This window comes from Myotis davidii, unplaced genomic scaffold, assembly GCF_000327345.1.
Source record: "Myotis davidii unplaced genomic scaffold, ASM32734v1 scaffold9, whole genome shotgun sequence".
NCBI lineage: Eukaryota > Metazoa > Chordata > Mammalia > Chiroptera > Vespertilionidae > Myotis > Myotis davidii.
This window is the reverse complement of record NW_006299435.1, coordinates 1,026,354-1,039,375: the sequence shown is the minus strand read 5'-3', so window position 1 is coordinate 1,039,375 and position 13,022 is coordinate 1,026,354. Positions and strand designations below refer to the sequence as shown.

The window sequence follows — 13,022 nt, the reverse complement described above, 5'->3', positions numbered from 1 at the left end:
TTGTGCTTCATGGGTAGTAGATGAAGATGTGTTTTGCTTTAATATTTCATGGATGACCTTTGTATTTGGAGTTGGGGTTCTGTGGGGTATGCTATGGACTGGACTTTCTTTGCTGTGTTCTTGATGCTGCTCTCCAGGGCGTTCTAGGGAAGCAGGGCTTCTGTGCCTCCTAGGGTTGTAGTGTTTAGATTAAGACTTCAGACAAGTTTCTCTGTTTAATTTGTCTAGTCTAGTGGGTTCCTTCAGAGCAGGCCAAGGCAAGATGAAAAACATTTTATGATCCTCTTAGGCCCGCTCCCAGTATTTACCATGGTGGTTTGTTCACTTTAAGCTAAAGTATTGAAAAGGTTAAGATTTGTTACATGGTTAATGCCTAATTTCTCAAATTACTCCTGTTTGAGTAAGGAATTGGGGATGTAATTTATCCTTAGGGTTTATATTTAGAAACTGCATATTAGGAATTTTTTAGGGTTTTATGTGGGATTAACCTTTGGTCTTCCAATTCTTATCCATAACATTGGGGAAAAGTAAAGCAAATTACCACACATAACATTTTGTTTTGTCTTGTGTGAAATATGTGTGAATGGCTAGGTAGTACATATTTCAACCCTGTGATGTTAGTTATAATTATGTTATTAAAAATCTAATGTTTTTGTTGGTTAGAAGGAGTTATCTTGACAGAGTAGAATAAAAGTGTGTTGTATGAGTTGAGCATTTATGTATAAAACTATCAATAGAATTGAATGTGTCTATATTCTTTCCCCTATATACTACTTGGGGGACTTTATCATAAGGAAACAATCTGAAATTTAGAAAAAGCCTTACTCTCAGATGCTTATTACAAGATTATTTATAATATTGAAAAAATTAGGGATAACTAAATATCCAACAAGGAATGCTTACACAGTCTGTACACTAGGTGGAATTTTATGCAACAATTTAAAGTGGTGTCTGTTAACCTGCTGGATAAAAATATTATCATGGGGAAAAATAGTATGGTCATTATACTTATGTAATCACTTTCATACTTCTTTCTGTATATGTTTTAATTATTGTCTATACGTTTCTTATATCAAGAGTGATAAGACTTGGGGATGTTTAAGTTTTCCATATTTTCCATGATTATTATGCTAAGCATGGTTTATTGTTGTATATATCTTTGGTCATATAATAGTTTCTTTTACATATTTATTCCAGAGAGTAGCAGATCGACTCTATGGTGTATATAAAGTACATGGGAATTACGGGCGAGTTTTCAGGTAAGCATTACATAAACTCTTAAAATAAATAACAATTAACTCTAATTAGGTTTTTGCCTGAAAACTATAATTTTGTAAAAAAAAATTTTTTTTAATGTATCTCCATTGATTTCAGAGGGGAAGAAAGAGGGAGAGAGAGAGAAACATTGATGATGAGAGAGAACCATTGATCGGCTGCCTCCTGCATCCCCCCTCACTGGGGATCGAGCCAGCAACCCGGGTATGTTCCCTTGACTAGAATCAAACTTGGGACCCTTCAGTCCGCAGTCCGACGCTCTATCCACTGAGCCAAATTGGCTAGGGCTAATTTTTGAAAATTGATGAGTCTGGAAAGTAGAAGATTATTTTTTTTAAATGTCCTGTTTTAAATAAAAATAGTGAGGAAGTCTTATATATTGAACAGAGTAGTGAAACTACTCTGAAGCAGTGAGTGTTACCTTTTACTTTCTCAGCAGAAGTCCCAAGAATATTTTATTGGAAATCACTATTGTATAGATTTAGTGATTTTCTCTTTCGTCTCAGACACTTTATAATTTTAAAGACTTTTGCAAGCTATCTTTTAAAAATATTTACTTGCATATTTTTGTTTTTTGGTGTAAATTACATTGGCAAAAAACAGGTTAACAGGAGGAAAAAAACATTTAATTTCGTGTTTAATGGAAGCCCCAAAGATATGAGACTCAAGGCAAGTTGGGCATTTGAGGCTTATATGCCATCCTAAGCTAATGGGATAGAGGTCTGGGAGATTTAAAGGGGTGGATAGTAGTAATGTAATTGGTATAATTCCTTTCAAGGGACTCCAGGAAAATATACAAGCAAATTTCTCCCAGAAAGTCCTGTGCACATTTTTAGGTATTTACAAAACTCATGTGCCCCACAGTTTAAAAACACCGGATATATTTTGTTTAATTATTCTGTGCTTTATTTTTTTATTCTTTGGTCATATGCATGGCAAGTGGAGGTAAAGAGCTCTTTTGAATAAGAAAACCAAAAAAACATAAGTTGCTGGGGTTAGCAGATAGAACACTATTTGGTAGTTGATTCTAATCTCACTTTTGTCTCTGATCAGCTGCCCTACTTTCAGTAAACTAGGTTTATAAACAGCTTGAGTTGAAGTATCTGTTGTTAAACAAAACCTTCACTTGCATTTAGTTGTAAACTTAAGGTGAAAGCAGCATATTTAAGTCACAGAAAATAAATCCAAATACAGATATATTTTTAAAAGCTATTAGAAAAAACCTTGTAAAAAATTCTATTTAATAGTATTCCATATCTAATACACAGTGGTATTGGTTTTATCTTTTTCTTCCCAGTGAATGGAGTGCCATAGAAAAAGAAATGGGTGATGGACTGCAGAGTGCTGGTCATCATATGGATGTGTAAGTACCTGGATAATATGAGGTGAAACCTAAGGTGAAGTGTTAGTGATTCTTCTGTGTATCAGTTTTTTAAAAAATATATTTTATTGATTTTTTACAGAGAGGAAGGGAGAGAGAGAGTTAGAAACATCGATGAGAGAGAAACATCGATCAGCTGCCTCCTGCACATCTCCTACTGGGGATGTGCCTGCAACCGAGGTACATGCCCTTGACGGGAATCGAACCTGGGGCCTTTCAGTCTGCAGGCTGATGCTCTATCCACTGAGCCAAACCGGTTTTGGCTGTTTATCAGTTTTGCTGGCATTTACATTATGCTTTGTGTATACAGATCTGTCTTAAAAGAAGTTTATCTCAGGAGTGCAAGTTTAACTTAACATTGGAAAACCAATCAGTCTAATTCATATATTAGCAGAATAAAAAAGAAAGTCTGTATGTTCATTTCAATACATGTAGGAAAAGCATTTCAACATTCATTCACAGTAAAAATTATCCTCAAGCTAGGAATAAAAGGTACTACCTCAAGTCTAAAACCTATAGTTAATATTGTGCTTAATGGTGAAATATTGACACTTTCTCCTAAAAGATAAACAAGGCGAGGTTGTTTGCTGTTGTCTTAGAGGTCCTAGCAGTGCCATGAGGCAAGAAAATCAAACTTATACAGTAATAAGTATTAGAAAGGAAGAAGTAAAACCATTTTTATTTGAATTAACAGGATCTTGGATCTTTTACATAAAAAAAAACTATAAAGAATCAACCAAAAACATTATAGAACTAACAACTGAATTTAACAAGAATGCAGGAGCCCTACCCAGTTTGGCACAATGGATAGAGCATCGGCCTAGGGATCAGAGGGTCCCAGGTTCGATTCCGGTCAAGGGCATGTACCTTGGTTGCAGGCTCGTCCCTGGCCCAGGCCCTGGTTGGGGCCTTGTGCAGGAAGCAACTAATTGATGTTTCTCTCACATCAATGTTTTTCTGTCTTTCCCTGTCTCTTATACTCTTCTTAAAAATCAATGGAAAGCTAGGGGACTGTCTAGGGCGGGGGAAAAAAATGGACACATATGTAATACCCTTTGTAATAAAAAATAAAATAAAATAAAATGTTTCAGTATCTTCAAAAAAAAAAAAAAATCAGTGGAAAGCCCTGACTGGTTTGGCTCAGTGGATAGAGCGTAGGCCTGCGGACTGAAGGGTCCCTGGTTCAGTTCTGGTCAGGGGCATGTACCTTGGTTGTGGGCTCATCCCCAGGGGGTGGTGTGCAGGAGGCAGCTGATCGATGGTTCTCTCCCATCGATGTTTCTAACTCTCTATCCCTCTCCCTTCCTTTCTGTACACAGTCAATAAAATACATATATTTTAAAAATCAATGGAAAAATATCTGCGGGTGAGGATTAACAAAGACAAAAAGAACGCAGGATATATGATCAATATATTTAAAAGTATTGTTTTTATATACTAGCAGCAATTAGAAAACAAAAATATTAAAACAGTGCTATTTATAATAGCATCAAACCAGAATACTTTAAAAAAATTTAATGATTTTTTAGAGAGAGACATTGATTTGTTGTTCTACTTATTTATGCATTTATTGCATACCAGAATACTTAGAGATTAATTTAATGAAAGATATGAAAGACCTCTGCACTGAAAACTTTATATATAAACATTGCTGAGAGACATTAAAGAAGACCTAAATAAATAGTTAACTCATGTTTATGGATTGGAGAACTCAGTAGTGTTAATATGACCATTTTTTCTGGATTGTGGCCATAATCAAAATTCCAGTGACTTTATTTTATAGAAATTGGTAAGCTGATTCTAAGATGTATATGGAAATTCAGAGGATCTAGATTAACCAGAATAATTTTGGAAACCCCCCACAAAACCTGGAATATATTACCTGATTTCAAGACTTACTATATAAAGTTAGTGAGGTATTGAGATAAACAGATCAATGGAACAGAATAGAGTTCAGAAATAGACCTACAGTTATATAGTCCTTTTCAAGAATGTGAATGTACTTAATGCCATTATACTGTACACTTAAAAATTATTAAAAAGGTAAATTTTATGTTACATATATTTTACCACATATACAAACAGGAAAGACACCATTAAGATAATGAAGAGGCAAGTCATAGACTTGGAGTAAATATTTCTAACTCTGAGTTACAACTCAATACTAAAAATTAAAACATCAATTTTATCTAAGTATTATTTTTCTTTGGGCTGTATTTAAGCTAACTGGCTGCTTTTCAAATAGGTTATTAAGAAATCTTCCTGCATTGTTTTGACTTAACATTTCAGTGTTTGCAGGAATTTAGTATTTCTTCAATTGATTGTAAAATATTAAATAAAACTGTTAGTACTGATAGCTAAAATCCTTTACCACTTATACTTTTGTACCCAACAAGAACATGCGTTTATCCCTACACTGTTTCCTATTTTCAAGCCACTAGCCCTGCAGTTCTTTTTTGTTGTTGTTTGTTTAATATTAACTTTCTAGAATCATAGGTTTATGAACTAAATGTATTTTTTCTTACTCCAAGCAATGATTCTTAGAATATGTTCCACACTCTACAAATGTAAATTTGTAATTATAGAAGTTGTAATTTGCCTACTTTTATAAATCCTATAAACACCTTACTTTTCAGTGAACCTTAGGTTTATAGTGAACTTTGCTTGCTTGCCTATATGAAGCAGGCTTGGAAACATAAAGTATATTTTTCTTTTGTTCTGATGCTAGGGAATTGGAATTAATTTGAAAAAAGCATGACTGTTATACTATACTAAAGTAGTACATGTCACCGCCCGTGTGCTTACAGAATTTATAATGTGATCAGAGAAATAAAACCAATACTTGAGACTACTTTGATACAACTTACGTCCTAAATTGTTGATAAAGATATGAAGTAGAGTGATGAATTAGGACTAAAGTAGTCTGGGAAGATTTCCTAGAGGTGTTCCGATATGTGCTTGTAGGATTTGGAGAAGCACTGTGGAGAGCCATCACATTACTGTACAGGAAAGACTCAGGTCCAGGACCAAGAATGGCCTAACAATGAGGGGCTTGTTTGAATCAAAACAGAGATTTATTAAGAATTCTAATAAAATAAGGCTTCTAAAGTTTTCTGTAATCTTTATTGGCTTAACTTTTCCTTTGATAGTTTTTGGCATTACTGTATGTAGTTGCTACCAAGAACACTTGTGCATCAATTATACTAATAATTATTCTTTCTACAGATTTTGTAGCTCTTTTATATTATTTTTGAACAAAATATATTCTAGTCTTATAGTGCTTCTTTTTTTAAAAATATATTTTGTTGATTTTTTACAGAGAGGAAGGGAGAGAGACAGAGTCAGAAACATTGATGAGAGAGAAACACCGATCAGTTGCCTCCTGCACATCCCCCACTGGGGATGTGCCCGCAACCCAGGCACATGTCCTTGACCGGAATCGAACCCGGGACCTTTCAGTCTGCAGGCCGACGCTCTATCCACTGAGCCAAACCGGTTTCAGCTTTTATTGCTTCTTAAGCTACCTGTAAGATGGGCCATTTTTTTGTTTTATTTTTTATTTCCAAGCTGATTGAAACATAGTAAAATGTAATAACATTGTCATGGTAATTAGAAATTGCTATAAATGTTTCTAAATGCTTATTCTGACTTTCTGTACTTATCTTTGTCACTGATGGGTAGTAAATGGTCTGTGGATTATACTTTGAATAGTACTTTCTTAGAATGTCCTGGTAAAAGTTGCTTCTATAATATTTTTTTAAACAGGTACGCATCTTCTATTGATGATATTTTGGAAGATGAAGAGCATTATGCAGATCAGTTAAAGGAGTATCTTTTTTATGCAGAAGCCCTACGGTAAGTATAATAAGTATTAGAGATGCAGCTGTTCACCACTCTGTATACATGCTGCTCCAAAATAGAGATAGTAAGGTTTTTTAATGAATAGTAAGATTTTTAAATGAATTAATTAATTCCTCCAGATATTGAATGAGGTCTCTCTGTTGTCCTCTGTGTTGCAGAGTGCTAGATATAGAAATTTAAGATAATCCCTGTCCTTGAAGCATCCTATATAATAAAGAGCTAATATGCTAATTAGACTGAACAGCCAAACAACCTTCTGGACGATCTTCTTGAGGAAGCCGAGGCTGCAAGGGCTAAGCCCCTTGCACAAATTTCGTGCAATAGGCCTCTAGTTATACTGATAAAACCCGTCAGTCTTAGGCATCAGGTGTCTGTGTTGTTCTTTGTACTTCTTTCAATTTGAAGATTGGAAGCAAATTACAGATAGAGTATGTATGTAACACTATCTTTTACTAGGTTGTATATTTTTTAAATCCTCACTTGAGGATATGTTTGTTGATTTGAGAAAGAGAGAGAGAGAAACATCGATATTATAGAAACATGGATCAGTTGCCTCTCCTGTATATGCCCCAACTGGGGATCAAACCAGCAGCGTAGGTGTGTGCTTTGACCAGGAATCAAACCCACAACCTTTTTGGTGTATGAGATGATGTTCCAACCAACTGAGCCACTCAGCCAGGGCTATCTATTCTTATTCTGCCATTTTTATTCTGTAATTTTTTTCACACCTGCATATCTTATCTCCTTAGTAAGGGCTATAAAACTTCTTAATATCAGGACTTTCTCTAATAGGTGGTCATACTAATTAAGTTACTATATTTTTTTTCTGTTCATTTTAGAAAAATTAATATTTTCCTATAATAGGTGGCTTTTGTTATAACCACTTTTGGTAATTTTTTGTCACTTTTAAAAGTAGTTTAAAAATTCTGTTAGAAAAAAGAATTTTTGTTAGTAAAACAGTGGAGCAATATTTCTTTTTTTATATATATATTTTATTGATTTTATACAGAGAGGAAGGGAGAGAGATAGAGAGTTAGAAACATCGATGGGATAGAAACATCGATCAGCCACCTCCTGCACATCTCCTACTGGGGATGTGCCCGCAACCCAGGTACATGCCCTTGACCAGAATCGAACCTGGGACCCTTCAGTCCGCAGGCCGACGCTCTATCCACTGAGCCAAACCGGTTTCAGCGGAGCAATATTTCTTTACCTGTTCAGTAACTGGTATGAAAACATAACATTGTTAGTCTTTTCCTTCTGGAGCTTTGAGTGGTATAGTTTCACCAAGGTATTTACACATTACCAGAGAATAGAAAGTTGCTGAATACAGTGGAATTTTCTTAAAAATTATAGAAAAGATTAACATGTATTAATATGGAAATATGTTCATGGTATATAGTTCAGTAAGAAAAGATGTGGAATCACTTGGGGTTTGTAGATATATACATTTGTAAATGCCTGCTAAAGTCTGAAAGGATATGCACCATCTGTTAACAGGAATTGTGTCTGGATAGTGGGATTGGGGAAAAGAGGGTTCTCGAAACTATTTTTAATTTTGTGCATTCCTGTGTGTGTTTTTTACAGTGAGAATTTTTTTTTACAGTGAGCAAGGATTATTTTTATGATATTAAAAACTAATAAACATTTCTAAATAAAACAGAATAAAGCTTTGAGATATATTTTAAAAAATACTCAGTTGCTATGTGAGATTATAGCATTAGTTTCTATGTTATATAAAATATTTTATGATGTGATAATTTTGGATGTCTATTTAAAAAAATTTTTTATTGACTTCAGAGAAGAAGGGAGAGAGAGAGAGAGATAGAGAAACGTTAATAATGAGAGAATCATTGATTGGCTGCCTGCTGCACACCACACACTGGGGATCGAGCCCACAACCCAAGCATATGCCTTTGACCGGAATCGAACCCAGGATGCTTCAGTCTGCAGGCTTATGCTCTATCCACTGAGCAAAACGGGCTAGGGCAATTTTAGGTGTTTATTGAAAAAAATTACAAGTATCTAGAAAACAACCTTTTGTTTTAAGGCATATAAAGTTTTTATGGTTGGGTTTTGCTAGATTTAATTTTTAATGTTGGGCAACTATATTTAAACTTGAAAATTCTGGGTACACAATTTCTGACCCTGCTAAGACATTGTGATGCTTCCTCTTTACCCCTGAAAAAAATTTTTAACATGCTAAAAGAGAAGCCATAAAAATTAAATGGTAGTGTTCTTTTTTATCCCTAGGGCTGTGTGCAGGAAACATGAACTTATGCAATATGACTTGGAGATGGCTGCTCAGGACTTAGCATCTAAGAAGCAGCAATGTGAGGAACTGTCAACTGGGGTGAGTGATTTTCCATTTTGGACTCTGATATTAGTGTAGCAAGCCTTATGTGGCATGAGCTGTCGTTGTACTACTCAGGATTCCTGTAGCTTTTACAGGGGAATAATTTGTGGTCAACTTTATAATTCTTTGGGTTGTGATCTTGATATAAAAAGATAAGCTATAGTATAAGATATTTTGTCAACATTTTGCTCTGTGTAATAAGTGTCATTTCATTTCTACTTAAGTCCAAGTGAAAAAAACATTATTCTTTGGGATTGAAATAATGACCTTTATCAGGTTTAATTTTATAAGGTATATTATAGACATTTTAGTTTACTTTTAAAAGCCATACCCAGTCAGAATCAGTATATCTCTCTTTACAAGGAGCTTTTTGTGTATTTGATTCTTGAATGCTTACAGTGAGCACTTGTGAAGAAAATTCCATATCTTATTGTATTAGACTTAGGTCATTTCTATAATCAGCTTTCTACTCCACTACTATCTTATTGGCATAAATTGGCTGTCATAGTGAGTGCACACAATCTATAAGTAATGAAGTAGTGACAATGTTACCATTTTTAAGTCACTTTATACTAACAAGTACTTTAGTTTCAAAGGTACTTATAGGTACCCGCTTGCTATATGTATGAAAAGCCAAAAATCTATTAGGTGAAAGACTTGACTGTCAAACAGTAATATAGTAGGCTTAATTTATTTTTAAAACCCAAGGGAAATTCCCAGTCCTTTTACAGGAAGCTTGGTTCTCTACTCCTACATGTAAAGAGAAAAATGTTTCCTTGTGTAAACTCCAGAGATTGAGGAAATGTTAAAGCAGTGACGCTTAATGCTTGGACTTAGGCATCCTGTTTTATTAAAGACTAGAGGCCCGGTGCACGAATTCATGCATGGGTGGGGTCCCTCCCAGCTTATCAGGGATGTCTTGCCCAGTCCCAATCGGGGATGATCAGGGCTGGTCAGGAGAGGCACTGTGGGCGTTTGGCCAGCCAGGGGGGAGGGACCACGGAAGGTTGGCCGGCAGGAGAGGTTGGCTGCACACTGACCACCCGGCTGGCTGGGGGGAGGGGCCGTGGGAGGTTGTCTGTGGGAGCGCACTGATCACCAGGGGGCAGCTCCTGCGCTGAATGTCTGCCCCCTGGTGGTCAATGTGCATCATAGTTACCGTCTGGTCATAACGGTTGCTTAGGCTTTTATATATATAGACTAGAGGCCCAGTGCATGAAATTCATGCACGGGTGTGTGTGTGGGGAGGCTCCCCTCAGCCCGGCCTGCACCTTCTTGCAATCCAGGACTTCTGGCTTGTAACCACTCTGCCTTCCTGCCTCATCACCCTTAACCACTCACCTGCCTGCCTACCTGATCGCCCCTAACTGCTTGCCTGCCTGCCTGATTGCCTCTGCCTCGGCCCCCACTTTGGTGGCTTTATCCGGAAGGACATCTGTAATGACGTGTCCAGAAGGTCATTTGGCTGTCCGGTCTAATTAGCATATTATGCTTTTATTATTATAGATACCCAAATTTCACTGTGAGTTATGCAGATTTTAAATGTTTCTTTAGTTTGGTTTTTGGTTTCAAAAATATGACCACTAATATAAAGAAATGACTTGCCTAATAAATACTTTAGCTCAGCCGTGGGCAAACTACAGCCTGTGGGCCGGATCCGGCCCGTTTGAAATGAACAAAACTATTGAAAAAAAAGACCTTTTATGTAATGATGTTTACTTTGAATTTATATTAGTTCACACAAACTCTCCATCCATGCTTTTGTTCCGGCCCTCCGGTCCAGTTTAAGAACCCATTGTGGCCCTCGAGTCAAAAAGTTTGCCCACCCCTGCTTTAGCTAGAAGTTTTCCATTTCATTAAGAAGTTCAGTTAGAATTTTACTCTTTTTGCCTTTTCCTTATTATTCCAGTACTAGTAATCATATTAGGAACCCCTTGTTTTGTAGGCATATGGTGCTTCTCTCTGATCTAGGGGGAAAATGACAAAAGTTTTCTGTTTCCTTTTTTAAAAAGTTTTTACTTGTAGTAAAATATATATAACTTAAAATTTATCATCTTAACCATTTTTAAGTGTACAATTCAGTAGTATAGTAGTAAGAACATGTTGCCAACCTCTAGAACACTTTTCATCTCGCAAAATTGAAACTATATCCATTAAACATCAACTGTCAATTTCCCTCTTCCCCCAACCCCTGGCAACCACCATTCTACATTCTTTTTTAATTTTTAAAATTTATTGATTCCAAGAGAGAGCAACATTAATTTGTTGTTCCACTTATTTATGTATTCATTGGTTGATTCTTGTGTGTGCTCTGACTGGGGATCGAACCCGCAACTTTGGCATATCAGGATGACACTCTAACCCAGTGGTTCTCAACCTGTGGGTCGCGACCCCTTTGGGGCTCGTTAGGGGTCGAACGACCCTTTCACAGGGTCGCCTAAGACCATTGGAAAACACATATATAATTACATATTGTTTTTGTGATTAATCACTATGCTTTAATTATGTTCAATTTGTAACAATGAAAATACATCCTGCATATCAGATATTTACATTACGATTCATAACAGTAGCAAAATTACTAGTTATGAAGTAGCAACGAAAATAATTTTATGGTTGGGGGTCACCACAACATGAGGAACTGTATTTAAGGGTCGCGGCATTAGGAAGGTTGAGAACCACTGCTCTAACCAATTGAGCTACCGTGCCAGGGCTCATCATTCTACTTTCTGTCTGTGAATCTGACTATCCTAGATACCTCCTATAAGTAGAATTATACAGTATTTGTTTTTGTGACTGCTTATTTTCTCTTAATATAATGTCCTCAAGGTTCATCCATGTTATAGCATGTATCAGAATTTCCTTTCTTTTTATGACTGAATATTTCATTGTATGTATACAGCACATTTTGTTTATTCATTCACTTGTTTCTAAATCCTTTTAGACTGTGAGAACATTTTCTTTGAAGGGAATGACTACCAAGCTCTTTGGTCAAGAAACTCCAGAGCAGAGAGAAGCCAGAATAAAGGTGCTTGAAGAACAAATAAGTGAAGGGGAACAGCAGCTAAAGTCTAAAAATCTGGAAGGCAGGTAAAAATGCTGAGGTGTTTAACAAAGCCAGTCATGTAGATTATATGGTGGATTGTTGCTTTATAACAATTCCCAGCTTCATTAGCATAGCCCTCTGTGCCCAGTGCTTTTGTTCCTTTGTGAAGCCTTCTCCTATCCACACAGGCTATGTGGCACTGGGTTCCTGCCACTGCAGTGTGGTGGTTTTGTACTGGATGGTTAGTTGCTCTGAGTGAGTGTCCCTGGCTAAATTACGAGCCCTTCAAAGCCAGTGATCATGTCTTTTTTCTCTTTATATTTCAACATCTTGCATAGGGCTTGCCATGTAATTACTCCATAAATATTTCTAGAAATTCAGTTTTCAAAGACCTGCCATCACTCTTTGGCTCACTTTCCTTATTGTTTTCATCTGTTAGTCAGTGAGTAGACCACGGCAGACAGAGTATATCATTCATTGGTTTGGAGGTTTTTTGAGTAATTTTTAGAACCACTGGTACCAAATAAGTCAAAGTAATCTTTCATGAATAGAGTTAGATAAACAAAAACTTGTCAGAATTTTTTGCAACTGTAGTTGTCATTTAAAGCAGTACATGATAAATGTGATATATACTCCATCCTGGCAAAAAGAGTATATACTTTCCAGTGACCTAGGCAGGCAACTTCAATTGGCATCTATATCTGTTTTATAGGAATAACTAGAGGCCCAGTGCACGAATTCATGGGTGGGGTCTCTTGGCCTTTCCAGCAATCTAGGCTATAAGGGGGGCTGGCTGGGGGAAGGGGCTGCAGGAAATTGGCAGGCTGGCCCCCTAGATCGGGGCCATCAGAGGGGTTGTCAGCGTGGGGGAGGGGCCTCGGGAGGCTGGCCATGAGAGTGTACTGACCACCAGGGGGCAACTTCTGCATTGAGCGTCTGCCCCCTGGTGGTCAGTGCGCGTTAGAGTGACTCGACTGGTCCTTCGATTGTAATGGTCACTTAGGCTTTTATATATATACTAGAGGCCCGATGCACAAAAATTTGTGCACTCGGGGGGGAAGGGGGTCCCTCAGCCCGGCCTGTGCCCTCTCGCTGTCTGGGCC

General features: G+C 36.8%; 1 protein-coding gene across 2 annotated transcripts in view; it reads left to right on the top strand.

The window, feature by feature from the left end:
- SNX4 (sorting nexin 4) overlaps positions 1-13,022 on the top strand; it is a 64,985-nt gene that overhangs the window by 42,732 nt on the left and 9,231 nt on the right. For both annotated transcript variants that reach the window (XM_006775006.2, XM_015571324.1), the window contains 5 exons: positions 1,198-1,259; positions 2,573-2,638; positions 6,422-6,511; positions 8,771-8,870; positions 11,818-11,963. In XM_006775006.2, coding sequence (XP_006775069.1) covers positions 1,198-1,259; positions 2,573-2,638; positions 6,422-6,511; positions 8,771-8,870; positions 11,818-11,963 — 464 coding nt within the window. The remainder of the gene's footprint in view (positions 1-1,197; positions 1,260-2,572; positions 2,639-6,421; positions 6,512-8,770; positions 8,871-11,817; positions 11,964-13,022) is intronic.